Source organism: Ptychodera flava, chromosome 13 (genome assembly GCF_041260155.1).
Source record: "Ptychodera flava strain L36383 chromosome 13, AS_Pfla_20210202, whole genome shotgun sequence".
Taxonomy (NCBI): Eukaryota; Metazoa; Hemichordata; class Enteropneusta; family Ptychoderidae; genus Ptychodera; species Ptychodera flava.
The window spans coordinates 9,536,493-9,562,751 of NC_091940.1; the positions used below are offsets into that span (position 1 = coordinate 9,536,493).

General features: G+C 38.5%; 1 protein-coding gene across 1 annotated transcript; it reads right to left on the reverse strand.

Annotated features, from left to right (window-relative positions):
* Window positions 1-4,040: 4,040 nt before the first annotated feature.
* On the reverse strand, window positions 4,041-26,201 carry LOC139146986 (uncharacterized). Its single transcript, XM_070717839.1, has 22 exons — window positions 25,920-26,201; window positions 25,297-25,355; window positions 24,390-24,476; window positions 23,394-23,492; window positions 22,850-22,969; window positions 22,254-22,362; window positions 20,421-20,545; window positions 19,983-20,151; window positions 16,076-16,204; window positions 14,936-15,125; window positions 12,222-12,331; window positions 11,027-11,152; window positions 10,023-10,283; window positions 9,457-9,605; window positions 8,957-9,119; window positions 8,244-8,354; window positions 7,608-7,888; window positions 6,747-6,829; window positions 6,222-6,262; window positions 5,997-6,093; window positions 5,385-5,499; window positions 4,041-4,524 (listed from the first exon to the last, which is right to left on the reverse strand). Exons 1-22 carry the CDS (start codon window positions 25,978-25,980, stop codon window positions 4,459-4,461), a joined length of 2,751 nt encoding a protein of 916 aa, XP_070573940.1. The 5' UTR covers window positions 25,981-26,201; the 3' UTR covers window positions 4,041-4,458.
* Window positions 26,202-26,259: the final 58 nt, after the last annotated feature.

Here is a 26,259-nt window from a genome sequence, read left to right on the forward strand (position 1 = left end):
CTAAACACTGCTCTTATTCTTAATATAGAGTCTTCCCCTGCGCTTTATAACAGTTGGTGGCGGCAGGGGGAACACCTGTCACCACAGGGGCTGTTCCATTCATTTGCTCCCGTCATGGAACAGCATGTACAAGTTCTCGCCAGGAATAGAAAAACTCTTTAAAGCTCACCATTTCAAATGGTTTAATTGCTGTATCGCTTTCAAAATGTCCCTTTCATAAATCTTGCACTTATTATTGTTCAAATGTAACTAAACACAGAGCCGAGATCAATGCAATTTAATGAAAGTCTACTTCTAACGAAGTCAAAACCAGTAGCCCACTTTACCTTTACCAAAAATGTGGAATCTCAGAAATCATAGCTGACGATGAAACCACCACAATTTCGATACATAATTTTCACATTTACGTGTCCCATAGTGTGCGTACGCATAGGTGACGTTTTATTTCAAAAGGTTATCAGTTAATAGTTCCCAAAACAGGTAACCGGTCGATTAATAGCTCTCAAAACCGTTTACCTGTGCCTTGCTCTTACATGTATCGGCGCTAAAATTACGCAAACCACGTGACAAATCAGAGCGGAAACATCTGTTACAAACTTCTAGGCCATCTAACAATAACAAACCCAGGTCATTGACAATAGCAAACTCGGGCAGATATTTCTAATTGTGCATCCATGTTGACAGAGTTTGGCATATCCCTAGCCAGTGATGACAATGTATTCTAAATACGGCAGAAGATACTGTCAAATTTCATTATATGGTTTAGAGAATGTTTAGGGGTTGATGCAATTTTTCAGAAAATTGGGCCCTGTTTTCGGGCCCTGTGCCTGTTGACCCGTCAAATAAATAAATAAATAAATAAATAAATAAATAAATGTTGAAAAGAACTGAAATTGTACAACAACCATGTTGCCTATAATTCTCAATCACTCTATATATCTAAGTGACCTTATCTTTAATGGTGTGGCACATGCACACGACAGTATATTACGCGACGACCTTAGTATAGGGCATTGCCCGAGGCGACAAAGTGGAAGAAGTTTTAGCCAGGGTTGAAGACACGACTGAAAGAGACAAATTACGCGGCCCGGATAAGATTAAAGAGTCGTCACGTAGAGGTTTTTGTGGTACTTACAGTGATTTGTTGTTTTTGGTGGTGTTGACCGTGAAGGAGTTTGCCAGCAGCCATTTCGAAATTTGGAACTGCCGCACACCTATTAGCGGAGTAATCTTCTCTAGTCCGCAACAGTGCAACTTTTAAAAGTTTGCCCTCCAGCAATGTACTAACAATCGGCCCACTGTCGACATCTGCTGGTTCAGATGAGACGATACCTAGTTTCTAGTTCTCTTCACAGTGCTTTCCTTTGATTTTTTCAACACTTCGTTGAGATAACAAATTTGAAAGAAGCTTCAATAATGGTGAATTCTGAGTGGGTGATTCATTTTCAGTCGATGCGTATAGCTATTAAGTAAGATTAAATATGTAAGCATGTCTTTTAAGTTGATCGACTTCACCATTATTTCAAAGTTATTATAATAGCAGTTGTAGTCAGGTCAAATTAACTTGTGTAATATCCTTATGCCAGTAACCATTTAACTTGACACGAAACCGAAAGTTTTTAAGAGTAAACGATTCTTGAAATATATATTCGATGAAAAGATATCCCAGATCACTTACCGTTCCATTAAGTTAAGAAAATTAATGAAACGAGTTTTCCTGTGACATCCCCAAACTAAGATGGCAATGCAATGGCGAAATCGATGTAAGGCGGCCATGCTCACACAGACATGATTTTTTGCTAGACGTTACCGCGTTTCCTTTTGACCGCGCGCTGCGGTAGCAAATGAAAAGCTGATTGGAAAGTTAGAGAAACTCAGTTACAGCCCGAAGTTGTCTACAAAACACAATGAGATAGTCCATGAGAGAGTAAAATGAAAAAAAAATTCACCTATTTATGTAAAAGTCATGTGATCTCACGTTGTTTTGACCAAATTCACACATAGCTGACCTCTCTCAGGACCAATTCACTTTTTCGGCAGTGTCATCTACGATCATGCAAACAACAATTTCAGCATGATGCACCTTGTTTTCAGGAAACAACAACACACGTCTAACCGTATTCCGCTATTAAAGTGTCCAGAACTCATCATTTTCAAGCACGGTTTGTGCGGTGTTGTCGTTTTGATTACTGTATTCCATACCCTTGTCGCATGGCAGCATAGATTAGAAAGAAAGGTCAAGTTCAACGTCTTCTGAGGCTAAATAACTCACAAAGATAAAGTTAAAGTAAAGAAATCGTTGTCTAATATAGACATAACATTGGACATAACAAAGAGCTAGGCAGAATTCAAGTCGTAGGGCAGGTCGAAAAGTATGGGTAACCTCTTTTCACAAAGTATGTAAACCTTTCATAGAGATCCTACAAACCCGAAACATTAACATGATAATCCAGTGAAATTTGGAGTAATCCATGATATGACGTAATATTCCCTTGGGTAAACCAAGGAAGTCTGCTAGGAGCAGTCATCAAAACTTAAAATCCTGCATAACTAATCACCATAATTCTTCCAACATAGGGTTTCATCAGGAGAACTACCTAGTATGCTGCAACTTTCAACTTAAGAAATTACTGTACCAGCAATGTGGACTGATATAGAATCACCGTTCCTTCTTTTATTACTTAAATCATATGCGCTAGTTATTAAAGGACACCCAGTTTTAGAAGCATTTACACATTTTGAATTTGGAAGTGATCCAATAAGAAATCGGAAGAATGCCTGCCTTTGAAGCATTACAATAATTGCAACTTTTTTACGTATGTAGAGCAAAAAAGTAACAGATAGCGTCGAATCACTTTTCATCAACATTTATTTATAATCAAAATTATTATTATCAAACTTAAAAGAGAAAACAAAATGGCACATTAAGGGATACCTGTAATTATGTCCGGTGGCTCGCATTTACCATTCATATTAGATACAAATTGCTGATCTAAACCATCCGGAATCCCGTCGAACCATACATTGACAACTTATTCGTTATGGTGAGCGTGCAGCGAAACCACTAGTTTTATGATAAGTATGTCAAAGCTCATGCACACGACGGCAACGATGTATATGCAAAATATGAGAGTCATGTTGAAGAGCACCATTTTAGAATGTTATTTAAGGTAAATCGCGACTCGAGGACAGATAGTTGAAACTTTTACAATTCTTTTGTGATCTACCACTGTTGGGGGCTCATTTTGCAACTCTTGGAGAAAGAAAAACTATTACCCTCTTAGTTTTTTCGGAAATCGGAATTTTTTTCCATAGAGTTAACACAAGCATGGTGGCCAATTTGAAAAGTTTTCTTTCACCAAGAGCTTTAAATGAACCCCCACATGTGGTATATCAGAAAAGAATTGTGAAAGTTTGAGAGTCCGAATGTCTTTCCCCGAGGTGCTCTCTCCCTTAAGTCTGTCACTTTCGAGGCGCATACTACCTTAAGTATAGGATAAAGCCCGAGTACGAGGGCTCTTCTGGTATATAAAGTCCAACCCAACGATAAAATGTCGAGGCCGCAGGCCGAGACATTTTATCGTAGGGTTTGACTTTATATACCAGAAAAGCCCGAGTACGAGGGTTTTATCCGACTTAAAAACTATCGCCCCTAACTGATATATTTTCGTTTTCAATGTGTTTACGTCAAACGTCTCCTTTGTCAATGTAACATGTTTAGAATATGATTAAAACTTTTATTTGTGAAATAGCCTTCCAATGTAATGGAACATCCTATAAATGACCTAGGGCACATTATATAAATGCCCTAGGGCACAGCAGATTTTGTGTTGCAGCTGGTTTCCGCTGTGTTACCAAATTTGAATATTAAAACGTACCAGATGTCTACAGAATATGACATGTTCACTTTTGATTGGACAGTACTTTACTACGGCGCTGTCATTCGTTTCTGGAATTTGGTGACCAAGGCTTTACGAGGAAATAAAACACCCTGAATTGAGCACTCTGATTGGTCAATCAACAGTAGATAGTTTTTAATACATTAATACAAAACACATGTTGACATAACATCTACCTAGCAATACATAGACGGCAAATGAAGACATTTTAATCGATATACAGCAAAACGTCAGAGACAAAGCAAACATACAGTATAGTTTTCCATGCTTCCATTAGGAATATGAATCTAAGTTGATATGGTTGTCCTTGTATTTATATGATATCTGATAATACAACTTTCAAAAAATATTCCTGAGGTAGTCAAATCAAGTGCAGACTTGTTTAGCCGTCAGACTTTGAATTCGATTTGATACTGTATACGACAATTCTACATAATGTAATTGTATGTTATGAAGATTAAATTAGCCATGCAATAAAGTAGATAATTTCATCATTTCGTCCGGTGTAGATTGGCCAAGCTGCCTTCGATTTTCCTTTCAGATATTTCGATGGAAAACGTCATTCTGTCAATTCATCATCATGTCTATTGTTGTGTCTCTCTTTGAACGCTTCGGTGAAAAATCTCTGCAAATGTAAAAGATACCTGAAGTTTGAACGCTAATCGTGTAGATACGGAATATATAACCTTAAGTCTGCTTGCAGCTAGGGACGATCAAACATTCAGTTAAGCATTCTACGGTAAGTACCAAAAATCAAGATCTGTGTGCAGTTTTGCCATACATGGCTGAATATACACTGTTCCGTAAAGTTTTTACCTCCTCGAGCTTTTTTAATGAAATCTTAACTGGCGGTGCATAGGGACAGCAGCTTTCCATGAATTGTAGCAATTTTGTTGTCATATGAAGGCAAGTCGGAATAGAAAAAATCCATTTTGTCTGGTGGTTACAAAAGAAATCATCTGTTTGGGTTCAGCAAAGGGGTAATATTTGGCCATTTTGTACTTATTTACCGTCGTCATTTTTTAACTGAGTGACTTCATGTAAGTATTCCATGTTTCATGTTTTCTTGCAAAGTAAAAACGAGCAGCTCTGTCCCTTTAGGGTAGAATGCGTCCATGGGACAGATATTCGGACTCTCCAACTTATACAATTCCTGTTTTGTGTGAGGAGGCTCAATTTGAAGCCCCTGGAGAAAATATAGGTTTCGCCGTCTTATTTTCGTGAAAATCGAAAAATTTAGTTTTTCCTCGAGTTTTAGCAGAGTCAACACAGAGATGTCGGTCATTTTGAATTTCGGATTTCGGTAAATTTCCTGTAATTTTTTCTCTTTTACCAAACTCTGCGCGACAGCCTCTGATATTTATTCAGCATTTTAAAGAGATTGGTTGAAAGTTGCCCAGAGAAAAGTAAGTGCAAAAGTTTAAGTCTTTCACTTTGAGGCGCGATACTACCTTAATACTAGTGGAGGAACGAACGTATACATACCTCAGATGTGTTAGCTGATGAGGCTCTTAATATATTATCAAAGTCAGCTCTGAGCTCGTCGGGTGATGGCCGTTCGTACCTGTCTGATTTCCAACAACGCCGCATAATCTGGTATCTACAAAAGATGAAACGCACGAGTCTATGGTAGGTAACTGTGACATTATCGATAAGCACTCGTCAAGCAGTTTAATTTCAGTATGCTTAACCCACGATGTGCGTTGAGTATGATGTTGGTATACGCATGGATTCAGAAGAAAGATCGAATCAAAATGAAACACAATGAATCATGGGTCTATAGAGGTATTCAGGGTAAGCATGTGCCATTCGTTTTCTTTTAGTTGAGTAATATCATAATTCGGAAAATTGTTTTTGCAGCAGGCATGACTGCATAGCGATATGTAACAAAGTACAGTTGTGCCCTAAGAGACAGAATCTGATAAGGAATGTCATTATCGTAAAAAAGAGAAGATCACCACAAATTTTATTTTTATGAAATCAAGAAATATTTCATTGTATAAGCAATATTGTGACTTGATAAATAAATGACCTATAAGAACTTTACGATGTTTATCACACCAGTCGGTCATAGGATATTAAAAAATGATCACTCACGCCCTGGGTGTACATCCTTCTGGTTTCACTGGTCTTCTGCCACTTCGTAGATACTCAAGTAAATTTCCGATCGGAACATCCATCATGGGAGAACCGCCTTGTCAAAAGACAAGCATCCAATGAAACATATTAAAACTGATAGGAATAATTCAATTAAATATAAACAATGTCGCTTTTTCTCGGACGAAAACTTTGTTCTAGGGGGGAAAAATTACTAGCACTTACCAAGCGTTCCTATTTCCCACAATAATATTCCGTATGACCATCTGTGAAAACGAATAAATTACGACATTCCATTTCAGCAAGATATCAGCGAATGTAAACAACAGGACAATAATATCAATAAGAAAATGTAGGCGCGTTGGTTACTTCTAAAGGACAGATAATGATCTTGAAAATGAAATCGTTGGCATGTTCTTCGTTAGCATATTTCGTGTGACAAGAGAGAGATATACAATGTTATCCAATCATTGTTGTATTTTAGGAATAACATTTTATCTGTTGACGGAGGCAAGGCCGCACATTGATATGTTTCGCTGTAATTACACTTCCTTTCCTAGCCTTCGCTACATTCGCTACAGTTCGATACGCAATGGGAAAGAAGTCTATAAAAAGTTCGCAACTCGGATCTTGCATTGTAAAAACTGAGGCTTTCATCCCGTGCCTGATTAAGCTTATTGCTCATACTTTCTGAAACTGACATGCACCAATACACTTTCCAATCGTTCATCTCTCGACCTGTAAACTTACATGTCTCCTTCGAGTGTAAAGGTTCCATCGATGAGATACTCTAGAGGCATCCATCGTAATGGGAATTGGTACTGAATATTTGCCTTGGAAGAGATGTATCGCGAGGTCAGCCGTGAATAAGCAGTGCTAAATATGACAGACCACCGCATTCAAACAATTGAACAATGGGTCTTTATAGCGATGTGTGTTTACATTTAAATGACCAGACAACAAGAAAGAAGATATACAGGTAGAAATAAATAATCACGGTTACACAGAGTAAGCAAGTGATGCGGTGAAATGAATAGAAAGTGTGAAGAATTCCTACAGACGCTTAAAGCGGACAAAACCGAAAAAGATTTTGAAAAGCTTTAAGGCAGAATGTGCCTAGAAGACAGATGTTCGGGCTGTCAAAATTTGCCAAAACATTTCTGTTTGCCCACTTGTTGGGGCTCATAATGAAGCGCAGTTCAGTTTTCATCGTCTTAGTTTTGTGAAAAAAAATTAATTTCACCCCACATAGTTAACGCTGGGATGGCGGCCATTTTGAATTACAGACATCTGTAAATACAGAGTAATTAGTTTCTCTAGTGCCAAATTTTGCACGGTAGACCCTGATTTTTTATTCTTTGAATGAGAATGGTTGAAAGTTTCCTTATGGAAAGTTAAAGCAAAAGTTTCAATATTTCAATTTCGAGGCGCATACTACCTTAATAGTTAAACATGTCAGTTGGCCCAGGTATACAGCGTAGTCTAAGCCTTTGATCATCGCAATCGACATTCAAAGGAACCGCGGCCATCACTTTTTCACGGAGTACAATATTTATCACTGTCAGTGAACAAACAGTGGAATCAGTTATTCTTATATAATCAACAACCTACCCACGTAGGCGAATGATAGTCACTTCTAAGTCTTTCGTAAACGTCTCGTCCAAGTCCAAAGTCTCCAATCTTGGCTGTGAAATCATTAGTCAGGAACACATTGCGAGCAGCGATGTCTTTGTGCATCACACCTTTCATGGACATGAATGACAGCGCATTGGCGATGTCTCTGGCAACTTTTATCAATCGCGTTTCAGTTTCTGTGCGGAGTAATCCAAGCGATATGAGGAAGTTCTTCAGATCACCTTGGCATGCGTATTCTGTCAATATATATTTTGGCTCTTTGGAATAAAAAGGAAAAACGTTGACAGTTGCAACAGTGAATTGGAGGTCTCCACGAATGACATGGGTGATTGATCACAAGCACAGTGTTATCCAAAACTAATGTTAGAAATGTTTGTCTGAAATTCCAAATCAACGAAAATTTATAAAACAACCGAATTACTAAGCACGTTCAGATTATATATATATATATATATATATATATATATATATATATATATATATATATATATATATATATATATATATATATATATATATCATAATTATATAAGAAATTGTCATAATATTTACCTAATTTTTGTGCTACAAAATTTTTGTCAACTAGGTTAATGATTATGTAGGAACCCTTACCTCCATTGATCACAATGCCAAGGAAGGGAATAATATTTGGATGGCATGCCAGTTCCAGAAGACATTGAACCTCGTGTACAAAATTTTTCCGGCTTATTGCATCTGAACGAGCTGAATTGAATTGAGAACATCTTGGTCAGTGTAGCTCGGTCATATAAGTGACATCATCATTCACATTTCGTATATTTATATATTTTGAAATTTGCAGTGCTATGAAAATACAGGTTCGTTGGTCTTGTATTGCTATAAAATACAGAGTTGATTTTATCTTTACTCAAATGAACACAATGAAGGGTTCCGTTTCAGTTGTTTAAGCAGGAAAACACATTCCCTGATACTGAGGTCGTTCAAGAACAAACCTTTCTTTCTTTCTTTCACGTTTTCTTCTCGACAGCTGTATATTTACAGTATTTTGAATCTGCGAAAGATTTATACAAGTTTTGGCCAAAGAGAACTGGCATTTTTGAACACGAACCTTTGCAACTTTCAACTTGTGTTGGTGTTGACTCAGTGGCTACTGAACCAGTGTACCAGAAGTTACAGGTTCTTTGGAGTCCGTGTAAATATGTAATTCCTTACTGTTAGCTTGATACAATGAATTGTGTTTTAAATCTTTGCAGAATCACAGTGCATGCGAGAAGAAGAGATCTGCATTGCTGATGGTTCCCACGTAAATTTGCATCAGAGTATATCTAAGTCCCTTCAGTACTCACTTTCACAGAGCGTTTTAGCAGCAACAATGTCTTCCTTTCCACGGACGGTCAATCGACCTTTGTACACTCTGCCATATTCGCCAACACCGATTGGTTGTTCCTTGAGAATCTTCAATGCTGCCCTGTCAACGTTCCAAGCAAATGCTGCTTTCGGCAAATGTTCCTGAATAATGCAGACAAGAGACTTACAAAATCAAAAGCAATATAATGTAAAAACAAAACGAACTGCTGTAAACAGATAATAGACCCACTTTATGTTGGAGCCGAAAGCCGCTGTTTCCGTCATAAAAATGCAATTCGGCTAATCGACTTCGGAAGATCAAATTAAACTACAGAAACCACCTTTGCTGTTAAATGCTTTTGCCTTATCATGGCTGATATCTCTGATGAAGCGGGACAAAACGATACGCTTATGTAAGGAGACATTTGGTCAAAACGTTATATGCACAAACTGGATATGCATCAATATACGTTTGCACAATTAAAAGTATGAATCTTGCCTGCAGGAAATCTTCAAATTCTCGGTCTTTTCCGCTCAGAAGTTTGTAACGCCTTTCTTTCTTTGTGATGAATACACTCAGGATCACAACAGTGACAACTGCAGCCGTTATTATGATCCACATGTAGAATGGTATAACTTTGATGCCAACTGTCGATAAAAAGACGGGTAAATATGAGTTTCATTTCTTCATCGCTAATATAATAATGTTAGTGGCACCTTCGTGTAGATTTTTCTAATTTCATTTTAAAACATTTATATAACCACAGTCCCTCTATCCACAGAGGGACTGTGATATAACCGTCCGCGGCTTGCTTATTATTTTTAGATTTAATGCGAAATGCAAGACTGAGATAGATCTGAAGATGGCCGCGGTTGTATACAGAAGCAACATCCTATTTTGAAAGCTTCTGAAAGGATAAAGCTTGGCATGCCACAAACTTTGGGCGGTTGGTCGTGCATTTAAAATTGCAATTTCTCCAACCAGACCTGCGACCCTAATTAATTAGAAAGAAATATGGAATAATTATTTACCGCTATGCAAAAAGTTAACATTATAGAACCTACCATGTTCTAGTTTCTTTTTAACAAATACCGAAAAGTCGCAAAAAGCTGTATTATTTGATTGATCCGAAGCCCACATGATGATGTCGTGCTTCCCAACACTGAATTTCTCCCCCGCTTCTCGATTTGATCCCAAAATGACCAGCTGATTGGAGTTGTCAGTTACTGTCGGACTCATCCAACTAACCGCAGCGGAGTTTTCATCATCTTCTGCAAGCACAGTTTGATTCTCTGGACAGTAAGTGATATTCGGTGCTTGGACATCTGAGGGAAAAGGAAAGAATCAGCCGGCACACGTCTCCAATCAAAACTGCCGAAATTTGTTCAGGGCAGGTATGAATATCATTGTATGGAGAACAGTCAAAACTTTGTAGAATCACAGTGCATGCGAGGGCCCTTACGCGTGCGATATCAAAAATTCATCGCCATTTGTGTTTATTTTTCTGATAAAGCGATGGCTTCTACCCGTCGCGGATTGACATATATAATGACGTCATTTGTTTACCTGAAGAATTTTCGAATGCGCAAAGCAACATACGTACTAGTACGTGACCAACAGAGATCCAAGCTGATATCGAGGTGTAAGCGGGACAAAAGCGTGATGTCAATTTACTGTAATTTATACTGAAGGGACATGCACTCAGTATACGCAGGATTTCACTCGAATTTAGAAATATAAGCCGATGGCACCGGCCTGGCTCCATGTCGCCACGCACCACTACGATCTGAGCCAGCAGACGTTTTTCCTGGCTTTGTGTATGAATGGAACGTTTGCGGATAGCACCGCGCGTAGTAATCAGAATCGAGGTAGTTAAGGGATGCACGCGATTGCCCATATTTGGGCATCAGGCCAGGTGTGATACGTAAAAAAATGCATGGATGTGAGGGCGCTTTCCCCATAGCTTTACTGGCACGTGAATGTAGGTACATGACAATGGTGATGATGATGATGACGATGATGATGATGATGATGATGATGATAGCTACATTTTGATGTAAATGCTCACCAAGGTCGCACATTTCTCCAGTCCACCCCGCCAGGCAAACACAGCCCATTAATCGATCGCATTTATTAGCCTGTTTGCAATCGCACGTCTCGTTGCAGAAAGCACCGTAGAAATTGTCCACACAGCCTATCATGAAAATACAATGCATTCATATGATGTCTTCGACACGAAGAGGATGTTACTGGATAGACAGTAGATTGATTGAATATTACTACATATGTCAATACCCTAAATCATGATATTTATGAAGGACACACATACCAACTTTCGGCGAAGCTGGTATTTTTTTTCTTGGGTAAATGAAACTTGTGTGGTAACAAGTAAATTAGTATAGGCCATTGTGTGAATGTATACACCCACTTATACTTTTGTAAAAGTCGCCTTTAAACAGCCATCTTACCCCAGGGATGTGGCATTGTTGATTTAATTAAAAAACGTGGCACTTTGACATCAATTCTGCATAAAGGTCAACGATCAGGTTCAGGATTATGAACGATGTACGATAGCGATACGGATGTGAGAAATCAAACAAGCAAATAATTGTTCTGGTGTTTATGATCTTAGCCATTGATATAAACCTTGGCAACAAATACGCCATTACTAACTAGGGAGAGGCACCTAATGATGAGATGGTAACTGTATGTAAATACCCACTCAAGAAATTGTATATAGAAGGTGTCTTTACGAACACAAGCATTCAAGAGAAGGGGCAACGCCTGGCAGGATGTAATATCTTGGTATAAGAAAAAAACTGTGTTTACTTTTCCATCTTTAAGAGCTTGCTCCGTATACCCGGATCCTCCATCATGTAATATAGCTCACCGTCTTCCTTCGGGGAATAGCTAGCGAAAGGACGTCGGGATACATAAACAGTGTAGAGGCTCCAAGTTTTCGCCAAGGCTCATATCAACGGCCCAGACCATAAACATCAGAACAATTATTGTTTGATTTCTCACATCTGTATCGCCACTGTACATATTTCATAATCCTATACTTGATAATTGACCCTAATGCAGAATTTATCCCAAATTGAATGACCTTTGTAACAATCTTAAACCGTTTGCCTAAAGCACAGACCAGATAAAATCTATAGGCAGTTTTTCTCATGAATACAAGCAGGGAAAACGTTTTGTCATGGTCGTCTTTATTTGTATGTTCGTTTGATGCTACGATGATCGAGGAGACACACAATTACCTGAGAATGTAACTGTTGCTGTGGCGGTGTATTTTACCCCGTCTTGATCGGTTATTGAACATTCATAAACGCCGACATCCTCTTCGTTGAAGTTGTCAATTATTAGTCGACTAAAAGACAAAAAGTCGATGCTACCGTCTTGCTCGAAAAATGTAAGAAACATGGCCGGCTTGGTATGTTTGTATAATGCAGCATATTTGAAACAAAATTAAGCTTAATAGTAATATATTCGTGCCATACTGTCTTAAAACCAACTTCGAACAAAAATTAGTTGTCATCCATATGAGAAACTGCCTGAAACATGGCATGACAAATGGTCGTCGGGCGGCAATATCGGAACATGTGATTAATAAAACTAATATGCATATAGGCGTCGGTAAGAAGTTGGGTGAACACTCAAAGAATGCAGCAAAGGGGCAACCTTTCAGCCGTAATTGATTACACTGCTCAAGAAATTCGCAATCATAGTACACGTTTGGCAACCTTGAATGGAATTGGTACAGATATGTCTAAATAATTGCTTTGGCCTTGTGACCATATTGACGTTTTTACGAGAGACAAGTCCAAATCGGCCTGTGCATCAGGTTCCTCTCAATAAAATCGAATTTGTCCACAATGCTACCATTGTTAAAACAAACTTTCGCCTTCCGTGCCTTTCCGATGATGCAAGATACACACTTTTAATCACTTGTAGTTATTACAAATACAGTTGTGTATTTGATTTCATTTCAACCATATCAATCGTTAACGTTCATGAGATATCAAACCAAAGACACATACCAAACATGTACGGACACACACATGTACAGTAACTAATACCACTTTCCAAAGTGTTTGTTGTTTTGTTTCTAGGTTGCTAGGAATGTGCTAACTGTTACATATGGATTATGTAAAATTGGCAATTTTGACATGTAAACTGTCATTTTAGCTCCTATTTTTCGTATAATAGCAATACTATGATATTCTTACATTTCAATGTGATGTGAGACTTAGAGGAATTTAATTCAATTCAATTTACAGTCAGTTCATAAAAACAAAAAATTACCGTTTGGCTCATCGAATAAGCAACAAAATGCAAAACAACGACAGTCGACAGCACATGATTTACAATAAGGTTTAAATCAACAGAGCTGTAGGAATAAAAGACTTTCTAAAATTAGCTTTTCTACCAGTCGGAGACATACAGATTCTCCCAAAAGGTATGCATTTGAAATTGACAATAAAGAGGACGAGTTCAATCATCAATGGTATTTTACGCCTTCCTTTCCACTGCATAATGGTATAAGGGAACAGTTTCTTTTGTTATCACATTTACAACGCTCTGTTGTCACGTCAAAGACATAACATGACATCCAAGATACGACTGCTTCATTTGTAGGACTTTCATTACTTATTAATGTCTTGGTGAGTGAGATGGACCCTGGATGACTTTTAGATATAACTATTTTATCGTAACTCTCATTTGGCATTGGTATGTATGTGATTGAGAGCTTATGTAGTTAATTGAGAGCTAATGCCGTAGTCTGTCTGATGTATCTACAATAGTATGTTTGTATAAATTGTATTTCTGTCTGTCTGTATGTATGTATGTATGTATGTATGTATGTATGTATGTATGTATGTATGTATGTATGTATGTATGTATGTATGTATGTATGTATGTATGTATGTATGTCTGTCTGTCTGTCTGTCTGTCTGTCTGTCTGTCTGTCTGTCTGTATGTATGTATGTATGTATGTATGCATGCATGCATGCATGCATGCATGCATGCATGCATGCATGCATGTATGTATGTATGTATGTATGTATGTATGTATGTATGTATGTATGTATGTATGCAAATGGCTAAAGACATTGATGGATGGATGAATGGACATAGATATATAAAGGACGTCGCTATATTGTACATAGTGACCTTTACCAAGTAGATGAATATCAATCGCAAAATACGCATGGCTTGGCTACTTCGACACAGGTTAACTAGGAGTGAACAATTTAAGAAGTATTATATTAATAATCATAATTGTGAAACATCGATATTGTCAATATAATATTTTGGCATCACATCAGGATTGTGCTTCCTTTCGGCTTTGCAATGCGTGGAAATTCACGCAAAGCCCTTATAGACGTTGCCTTCTTGAAGTGTACAGTGCATACATAGCACAGCTCTCAGGAGTTACGTGATTAGCTATTCGAGGACCTTTTACAACCGAATGGTGAGGGTTATCAATTGCATGATTCAAGGCACATTTTGCCAATGGGTTGGCCCCTACCCGAAGGAACACTGTTAGACTAGCAAAGATAGTGGATATCTCAGACATCTTACAAATTTGTAGAACAAATTTCGGGAGTATTCACGGTTTTATGGAATCCTGGTGAGGTTTCGATCAGCGCATGCGCAGTTTATAAGTACTTTGCTCCATTATTTTCGAATTTGCATCAGTGAGATACCATCTTACCTTGGTAAAGATCAAATTAACCAATTACACTCTGACCTTTGAAAAGGTGGTTCACCGATTAAGATATTACCAATTGATCTCAACCTCTTCAGATAGGTGAAGCTTAATAAAGCAAACACACATACATTCATGTTTAAACAAAACTCAATCAAGGCGAGGAATGCTATAGGCTTTATCCCATTTAGGAACCTCGGTTGTACGGTTCTGCTCGTTCTACAAACGCACGTCGAAGAAAAAATCAAAAAACATTCTGACCTGCCATCCACTTTAGACCTAATAGAAACCATTGGATCCTGCAATATTCTAACAGACGAATCATTTGTGAATGTCCATGTCACCCCATACATAGAGTTGATTTTGACGTTGTTGTACGTACAGAAAAGATAGACCACTTGACCATAACTTGCGGCGGTGCTTCGTGGTACCACCGATATCACTTTTGAAACTGCAAAGTAAAAGGCCGTTTCATGGTTTAATCAAGAAACAGTATGTACTAGGGAGTCTGCGTCATTTCATGATGGTAATTAGACCATTTATCTTGGCCACTCAAATATTTTTTTCACACGCTAGCCTTTGGATAGAAGTCGTAAATCAATAAGCTTGTCATATTGCTCGAAGTTACTGCCTAAGGTCCTTAGCACGTAATAAAATTGTGGGGGACCTTATCCAGACGAAATCTCAAAATGTTTAAAAGTGACCGCAGCTGTTTATGGTATCTTTATGCAAACGTAGTGTGGTCTTGATGAACAAGTAAGTTCCTTTTCGCATCTTTCTCCCTGTATATTTCTTTTTTGAAAAATATGGAAAATGAAAGACTTTGAAATGTACAGCTACTGTGTATAAATATGGCATATTTCTATTACAAACGCGAATGCAATCACAGGGCCACACACAATGCGAGCCGAGCGCCTTTGAAGTGAAGCCATTTCTTATTTTACAACAGTTGAACTATGATCATTAAAGCGTCATCGTAAAGCCGCTTTTCTACACGGCAATTGACACTCGATAAGTTTGCAATCCCCTTGAAATACGTGAAAAGTCGCTGACAGTGCTTGCCCTAATTCTCCCTCGATTTGAAACTTTCATCGGAAATGGGGTGGGCACTTGCCCCAGCATCGGTGCGAACATGGAAAGGTAAGCCACACTTTACTATAAAAGTGTAAATATATAGTTGCATGAAAGCGTGTCCCATTCAACTTTATGCTGTAAACACTCGTTATCCTGTAAACGACGATATTTCTGTATGTGTTTACTACCTGCATTTTCTATATTGCGCCTATGTTGATGTACATGGCTCCTAATATAATTTTACAAAGTGCGTTCTTTAGATAATCCTAAAATTTAGTAATGGCAAAAACTCATTTACAGCTAAATAGAGTTATCAAATACCCCTACCTATATCGCAGGCGGGTCCAGTCCATCCTTTGGAGCATTTGCAAGCACCATTGAACCCATGGCAGATTCCACCATTTTGACATATGCAGTCTTTATCACAAAGCAATCCATATCGACCGGATGGGCAGCCTGCAGAACACAATGTCCGAAATTGTTGAAACAAATATTTATTGAGCGGGTGCAGATTATGAAAAATAAACGTTTCGCCCAACAGGTATAAGGGCTTGTATTCCTGGCGTAGAGCTTCCAATCACATGTCTTCATGATTGCAGGATCAGTTCAATTCTACACACTTATATATATACACAGGCTTTTTTATGAAATGCTATTTTTTGAAATATCTATCACCACAAAGTATATTTGATTGTGTCTACATTAATATTTGGGCATGGCAAGTGACCGATATAGTACTTGAACCCAAGTCCCCAATGCCAATCGAATGGCAGTTATTTGACTTGTCTAGTCTGCGTATTTCGTAATTCCTAAGTCACTAAGGAAACCTGTAATGTTTCTTTGGAACATTCTCTCTGTGATTAAAGGCAGTCTGAATCTGAGGTCTCTTTTCCGAGGAATTAAAATGCAAAAGGGGCAATGTCAGTCATGCCACATTTAACTGATACATCAGCTTACTGTATTGAGCATCTCATAAAAATGTAAAAGTGTATGGAAAGTGGGTTCCATTCCTACATATACACACACACATTGGATATGGAACATTTCTTTTGGCACTAAATATTGCAGTACACAGACAATTAGATGTTGATGTGTGATTAAATTTTCTTTGTTGAACTTCATCGTATGTGTCACTGAGTGTTTTGGCAGAACCGTTTGCCTTGAATCCCAAGGAGAGAAGTTAATAGGCTCTCCCAAAAACATGAGTGCGCAAGTTATATTAGTGATTATGAACGTAATATGCGAGTGAGTTTGCAATGTTTAGTTCAACAAAATGCAATATTACACGGAGCGTGGTTTGCGTATGAAAAGGCGTACTGAAGTAGTGCAGGTTTGTAAGTAAATGCCATGTACATCTTTATTTCCGAGTATTAATATACCAGAAGGAAACGACGATATCAGCAACCGACTCACCAAGGGACTATAGCATGATATCTTGACCAGTCCACTGAATATATGCAGTGAACTAGTCAAAAACGAGTGGCATACCCGTTGCCGAGGTGGTTCATTGCTACATATCATAACAGTATATTATAACGGTAGCGCTAACCATCCAGAAAGGATTTTGTTCTCTAGCTGAGAGTTCGTGCATGTTCCAACCGTTCTATATCGCGAATATAGCACGGTCATTTTCACGTCTCGACCAATATGATTGCTAAGCTTATCTGGTGTGATATAATAAGTGCTAATTCTGTGTTTCCATTCTCCAGAATACGTCACGTGACGGGTAAATAGGTACGTCTAGTTCCCGTGAATCAACAAATTTAAAGTGACGCCAAAGGGTATATTTGAAAGACTATTTCCCTGGGAAAATAGTTTTTGGCCAAAGATGGAAAAGTGCCCACTCATGTGACCGTACGTGTCGACTGTCGTCTGCAGCTTTGAAACGATGGCGGGTGACTAGAACGTAGGCCTAATGAGCGCCAGGGATAAGCAACGAGCCTCTCTCTAAAACAGCAAGATTTTCTATTTCAGTGGCGCAGAAACCTGACGATCTCATTGACAACAAAAAATCAAGTGCAACCAAGGACGTTGTGAGGCGTGCTAAGGACATGTTTGCTTCTTTTTGTGAAGCAATTTGCACTACTGTACTCGCCGTGAAGAACATTTATGTATTATTTCAGTGCGTATATTTCAAAGCACATTTACAACAATGACATACAAGAGGAAGAGTATATGGTGTGTTATAAAACCTAGAATCTGAATCTGGTCTTTATTTTGGCTATAGCAGCCGTTTATTACCCCTCGAGGCCTTGCATTACCAGAAGCACCTCACTCTTGGCCTACCCCCGGCCTACGGTCTCGGGGAATAGCGATGTGTTTTTGTAACGCATGGTCCCTAGGGTTAATAAACGGGCGCTATTGCCCTCATGACCAGGTAATATGTCTTTATTACATAATAGCAGGGCAGTATATTGATGGTGCAAATACTGCAATGTGATCGGTCGAGACGTGAAAATAACCGCGGTGTATTCGCAATATAGCACGGCCGGAACAGGCACGAACTCTCAGCTAGAGAAAATTTTCTTTTTTTTTTTACATTTCAACTCAGGATGTCAATTTAATATTACGGTATAATAGCAAAAAACCACCTCAGCAACGGGTATACTACTCGATTTTAACCAGGTCACTGCCATAAAAGTGCACTCCCTATCGCTCATGCACATATGTTGTGAACTGGTCAAAATATCGTGGTATACCCTCGCGTGGTGTGGTTTATTGCTTAAATGTTCGATTTCGAGTAAACCCATGCCCAAACATTTACGAACAAGGAAAAGAACGTTACAGTGGCGAGCGACGCAGATTTGACATTTAAGTAGAGGTGAATATTGATAAGCGGTCCACTTGTTTGACACTCAACAACCAGTTTCCTATTTAATTACCTACAGGCTTGTCTTATCAGTTAAAAACTGTTTACTAATCAATGAAATCTTAGAACGCATCGGAAATTACAAAGCCCTGGACAGATTGGAAAGAGTTTGTGTAGGGTTTATTACTTTTGTCTTTGAGAACCTGCCCCTACTGAAACAATATTTGACACAAGTGGTGTACATTTGGGAACAAAGTATATACCACAACCCTATCACTATCCAGCTCTACTTAAACTCAAATTTCGCCACTGTTATATTAAGTCTCCTGTTACGATTGTAATTTTTAAAGTAAAACTATTATAGGAAATATGTACAATTTTGTTGAACTCATAACGAACGTTCACGGAGATAAACAATGTCACACGGTGCAACGTGGAGGGTCTTTTCTTTTGTTTACTGGAGTATTATTACTGGTAGTTCTTTTATTACCTCAAGTATCATTGCCAAGGTGTAATTAACGAACAATGCCACTATCGGACAGATGAATACGAACAAAAGATGTTTACTGGCATTGACATTGATACTGGTACTCGAACGGACAATTAAGCTAAAACAATGAAGTATGACACCGATATGGCTACATCACGGTGGTCATCATTTAATTGACTTCGGCATGAAACAATGGCTCATACATACATAATCAAATTCTGGCTCCGCAAATCTTGACCATGGAACGGTAGTAACTATTATTTTTAGAAGTCGGCATTTGTCAAAAGAACATTATAAATATTAAAAAGCGTTAGTTGGGATGCCAACTCAGCAGAATAATTCTGAATATTTTATAAACTTCCTTCCAATCAAGTACCTGGATTTTTATCTTTTACCCAATCAAATGTCTTTAATACTTTTTAGCCAATGTACAGTTACTTCCTGTAATGTATTTTACATGTTCAGGTTACGCCTTGCAAAATTGTCTATTTAATGTGAAGTTTTCATGTGTATAGGTAGATTTTCAGATCTTCAGATTTGCAGAGTTTCCGATTTTCGGAGTATATCAGATTGGAGACTTTTGGAGGAGGCTTTTGGACTCTAGACTTTAGATTCAAGACTTTGAGGGGAGGCTTAGACTTTTGTCAGTCTAGGCTTCCCCTGGCCTCGGCATGACTTTGTGATGTAAGAGCATGACTTTCTGGTTGGTCAAGCTGACAGCGTTTGCAATAAACAACATCCACTTCAACTTGCGGCGTCACTGTGTAGTTGTATCCTAGTGGTACCTCTCAGCGAGTTAATTCCCTAGCTGAAGTCTTCAACCGTTAAAATAGCCGGCAACACTCCATCGAGGAACAGGGTAAAACAAATCATTTGTATTACAAACATAATGAAATGAGTGAGGGTTTTTGGTAAATCCACATTCATTAGCTTACCTTGAATGACAGCCTCTGACTTCAATGCGTAAATGATTTTGTCATCAGATAAACGAGTGATAGATATAAGCCAGACGATGGGGGCGACTGTGGAATACTGATCTAAAATTATCTCAACTACAGGATCTGACAGTTTCGAAAACTCTGAAAGCTTCTTTGGAAAGGTATCCTGGAACAAATCGAGTAGTGAATGAATTTATTCAAATTGTCATTGAAATCGTAATGGGCTGCAGATTTATTTCGCGAAGCCCATTTGGAATAGCACTTGGCAATCATGAGTTTATACGATCTTGAAAATTTAAAAATGTTAACTATTGTTAAACAGAGTAATTTTCTCCTGAAGTAAAGGGCATTGTTTATCCAAAAGAAAACTGGGCATAGAATTATTTGAGATAAACACTTCATGAAAGAAATTTAGCTCTTGTAAAATGTACGCACCCCGTCTTCAAAGGCATTTATTCGTGGTTCAGGAACTGCTGGCCCTGATAGCTGGTCAAATTTCACGGCGTTATCGTGAACATCCCCGTATGAGGCAAATAGCTGGAGGACGATGTCCATGTTACCTAAATATTTTAGAAGTGTCTGGGTTATATAAGATTTGCAGATCAACATCCTAACGACTTATTAAGTGAATATTACCTAAATCCCTTTATCAAGCACGTCAGCGAAGACACTATCATCCAGGCAATACCAGCCCAAGAGCAGGCAGAGAATTGAGACAAGGCAATAATACTGAAATTATTGCCCAAATTAAACAAAGTCATTTCCCGAGAAAATATAAAATTGCGATTCTGATTGGAAGCAGAGAAGACTCTTGGAATTTTCCCCGTTCACTTCTGCTGGGTAATCATAGAGAAACGGGGATACGTTCCACGGTCGTGGTAAAACAAGCAAAACCACAAATGTTCATCGACACGATGTCTTGTGATCTTATCTCTACGAAATATGTAACTATTATAAGTTAAATTCTGCCGAAAACAGAAATCGATATCAAATGGACATTCTCTCGCATGTCATCTGAACGTAACCATATGATTGCACTTACAGGTGATCACAATAAACAAGTGACAAAAATAAAAACAAACCGACAAATAATATACCAACAATATAAAAAAAAGACAACAAGCAAATACGTAAATGGGCAAACGGGTAACAAATACATGAACGAACTAAATAAACGAGCTTGCTTACAAATATTTATAGCAGAGAAGTTGTAAGGTACATAAACACCACCGAGAATTGAGACAAGGCAATAATACTGAAATTATTGCCCAAATTAAACAAAGTCATTTCCCGAGAAAATATAAAATTGCGATTCTGATTGGAAGCAGAGAAGACTCTTGGAATTTTCCCCGTTCACTTCTGCTGGGTAATCATAGAGAAACGGGGATACGTTCCACGGTCGTGGTAAAACAAGCAAAACCACAAATGTTCATCGAAACGATGTCTTGTGATCTTATCTCTACGAAATATGTAACTATTATAAGTTAAATTCTGCCGAAAACAGAAATCGATATCTAATGGACATTCTCTCGCATGTCATCTGAACGTAACCATATGATTGCACTTACAGATGATCACTTTAAATCACGGGTACATCAAGCTGAACAATAAACAAGTGACAAAAATAAAAAAACAAACCGATAAATAATATACCAACAATATAAAGGAACAAGAAAAGACAACAAGCAAATACGTAAATGGCAAACGGGTAACAAATACATGAACGAACTAAATAAACGAGCTTGCTTACAAATATTTATAGCAGAGAAGTTGTAAGGTACATAAACACCCCCTATGATAGAGACGGGATTCCAAGATACAGTCCAATTGGTGTTAAGGTTAAACGCACCTCAGGGACAGATATTCGGACTCTCAAATTTTTGCAATTCCTTTCTGATCTACCACTTGTGGGAGCTCTTTTTAAAGCTCTTGGAGAAAGAAAAAATTTCCCCGTCTTAGTTTTTCGAAAATCCAACATGTTATTTTTCCGCATAGAGTTAACACAGGAATAGCGGCCATTTTGAATTTCAAATATCGGTAAATATCGAGTAATTTGTTTCGCTAGTTCGAAGCTTTGCATGGTGACCCCTGAGTTTTATTGTTGATTTGGTAAGAGAATGGTCGAAAGTTTAATTAGGAAAGTTTGAGGAAAAGCTTAAATCTTCCACTTTGAAGGCGCACACTACCTAAACTACGAATGGTTTGTGGAGAAGAAGAGTATTCGAGATGCTTATCAAAGGAGGTTCAGTTTACAGTACGAACACTTACATCGCCCATTGTCAGTGTCTGCTTTCAAGACGAGGTTTTGAAATCCGATGACATTGGATCCAGATATCCGTTCGTCGCCAAGAAAAACATCTGCCATGAGATAACCGTTCTACAAAAGCAAAGTGGGAAGTCATTGGGTATGATGAATGGTCAATTTACTTTCTCTGATTAAATACTAAAATAGAAGATGAGTACCAGTAAACGATAACTTCATAGAGAAAAGCGAGAATTACCTTTATCGATTGCTTTCTTTCAAATTGAGAACTGTTCAGATAATTAGCTGTACTGATGGTCACTTATGTTACTCGCGGTGTTTCGCTGAGGCCCAAATACATGTATTTGTGGCCCTATACCATTTTAAGGTGGCTTCCTGTACAACCATTGAAAGTTAAACCACGTGCGATAAACGTTGCTAACACCAAATCCTGCATAATTAAGTTTTGCATCATTTGTATCTCCCGGCATTGCAGCACTTCAGACACAATCTGAAATCAACATTTGTGCAACTCAAGCTATGTATTGCTTTTAACAAATGGAATTTGAAGTTGGCGTTCTCCCAGTCTGTTCGAGTTATGCACAATAAAGTGATTACTTACAGGGGAAGTTCGAGGGCCTGTGTAAACTGGTGTTTCGCACGTTGAGTTGTAAAACGGTGGCCAGTCGCTGTCATCGAGAATATTAACTACCAGCATCGCGTCATGTTCCTGTGAACTGCGCTATTACAGATAGAAGAAAGTAATGAGATTCAAAGTTCTCACACAGCCAGGTCCCCGTGCACAGTAATTAATGCCCGACGCATTCTTCACTAAACTAGGTGAAAGATTCGTCGCTGTGATTCGCAGTGTGGAAACGACCCGTCCGAAACGCATGAAGCTATATATTTGCAATGCGTAAGCATGTTTGATGCAGCGAAGATCCATTCCGTAGGTGAAAACTGGAGTATTTGGATGTTAAGCTGTCAGCATCCAGTGCCCTCACTGTCCAAACATTTTGCATTCATAGTAATTAACTAATTGACAATACCTGCCGATCCGTCGATCCTATCCACCCACCTAATATGTGCATACCTATGCATACACTATACCTAGACCCCTAGCCACCTCCTATTTTCTATTGGTACGTAAGACACAAAAAACTTACGATGAATGAAATGATTAGATTGTAGCAATCGTCGATATCAGAGTCTAAGAAGCCATTTGTCACAAGAGTACCATTACGCCACATCTTGAACCTTTCATCCTACAACAGGAGAAACGCGTAGTGAGCCTAACAGTTCAAAATTCGAGCGATATTCTGAATAGACATGGATAATTGCTCACAGCTCACTAGAATAATTGTAGTGGGAAACAGCCGGTGAACAGAGCTCAAGGTACGTGGACACCCATTTCACTCAGAAAGAAACGTTATATACATAATTGGTCATTTTTACGGGATTAAAACCTTTGCTATCGAAGTTCGCGATGTGAAAATGGAAATGTGATGCGGAGATTACATGATTTTCAACACTGGAATATTCAATTTGCTTTCTTCCTTTATATCCGTTATACTTTTAGGATGCTGTGTTATTCTGCGTAAATAGGTTTGCATAATATACGAACTGATGATACAAAGATCCCGTAGAACTGACAGAGTCCAGATTCATCATTTGTTTACCTTGCTCACTATACTTCATACCTCTATGTTTCTCTCTACTCGTGCTTTAATTCCATCTTTCGCTAGGCACACTACTATCATCTCTCCTGTGCTATTTATCACTGGAGGGCGTTCCTTTACTTTGCTCGTAGGTGCTGCGGCATCATGGACGCCATCTTTTGCGACTGGGTGTTTATACTTCGTCGCTACGTCTGGTGTTACCTTATGCGCTTTTTTAATAATGTCAAGTTCAATATTCAAAGTGTGTGTCTATCTGAAACATGGTGTACGATCCTCTTTTTCCTGTCAAACTTTGTGACTAACTTGTGAGATTATGACCGTATGGCCGTCTAAGTCAATATGTGGTCCGTTGACTCCCCGCTAATACATTTCAGCATGGAGTAGCTACCTCCATGATTTCAGTAACTTCGAAGTGAATAATCATAACATCAAAACATCAACGACATTGCCCAGGAACTACGCCTGTATACAGACACTAATTACCTTGTTTCCTGACCGAATCTGGAACGACGTTACTGTGCTTCCAAAAGTATCTTGAAGATCGTACACTTTCATGCCAGGCGCCAGGCTCTACAAGTCCAGCGGAAGAAAATAGTTCAACATGTAATTCCCGAACAAACAGTCTTGTTTACCTATTGTTTACCTTTAAGCTGGGAACTTAACCCTGACTCGTTAATTTGACTGAAACGGCAAAAGACAGTGCATTCATGATACATGGAACAATCGCAAGAATGTACTGTCTTAAGAGGAAAAGACAGGAAGGTTTTGATTTATATAAACAATTTGATTCAGAGGGAATTCAGGCATTACATGGCCGAATGCATGCGACTATCAACGTTCAATGTATGCCGGAAATAAAAAATGTGCCAGGTTAAAAACGCTTTATTTCCTGTCATATAGTTCCAACTGATAGGGTAGGTCGATTAAGAGCTTTGTCTATGTGTTTTATCCGTTGCTTTCCGTAACTCGAACAATGAGACCAGTACAGAAACAATAAATTCATGCATAATTTTTCAGTGGGATGAGAAAATGATTCACAGTATCAAAAGGGGTGGGTGAAGGGTATCACAAAGGATAACGATATGGCAGTGAGGTACAGATTATGCAAATAATGTGTCTTTGAAATGGCCTTTGAAATGTTTCCATGGAAAATTATCTGATGTGAAGCTTTTGAGTGAACGAATCCGCCTTAAGTGGCAGGAAAGTTGCATGCTCAAAAAAAAATTTACTTTCTCTCCTCAAAATTGCCTCCACTCGATGATTTTGAAGCAGCACTTTGCATTTCCCGGACGGTTTAACCGTTGCATTTACGTCAACCGTATTTACATGATATCCATTGTATACTATGGTAAAAGATACTTAAATAGTAAAGGAGTGGAGATTTACTTACCTCCGATATGCTAATCGTAAAGTTGAGCTTATCTTGGAGTTCAACTGGACGTGAAAAGACTAAATGACATTTCATTAATACACATCATCTAATAATTAACTACATTATAATGTAACTATATCTAATCTACAGATTTATTATACATCAGTATAACGAGGGCTAACTGAAGCGGTCTCGAAACGTTGTTCGCAATTGCTCAATTTATTATAGTTTTGTTTAACCGATGTGTGAGGTTTTTCGTAGCAGGAACTATGTCTTATGGTCAATGACATTGCATTCTCCGAAGTGGGTCACCCTCGTCAAAACGACACACCTTGCCGGGGAAATCGATTGACACCAGGAAGAAGCTCAAGGGCCGCAAATGAATACTTATTCAAACGAGCTGCTCAGATACCGAACTTTAAGATCAAGAATTAGTCTCCTTTCTCGTCAATGACGTTATTGCTTGATTAATTTATTAACACGAGGACTTTCTTAAACGACAGAATTCGCGCATATTGCTTTTTGTTGCATAGCTAAAAATATTCAATGGCATCCAACTGGATTGGAGTATGAAACATTTACACCCTAGCACGTCAACTGAGCGAAGGCCTGCAGACTGTTTAGTGTGTCTACATACTTACCAACGTAGAGCAATCTTACAAGGCAACACAAACATAAGACGCGTCTGTCTGCAGGTGACATACTTGCAGTAGGACTATCTTCAGCATGAGCTGTGTGCAAATGAAAGTGTGCGCGGTCCAAAGATCTTCTCCCTAAACAAGGAAAAGTAGTATTGTATATAGGTGTAATACGTCATGCACATTGACAATGTACATATCGACATCTCAAAGTGTCCATGGGAAAACCCTGTCTTTATTTCAGTGCTATTCAGTGCAGTGCTTTTGTGAGCATGCGTACTCGAAACAAGACATAAAAAGTGAGACTGGTGTGTTGATATCCCGGGTTGATATCACAGGCGCT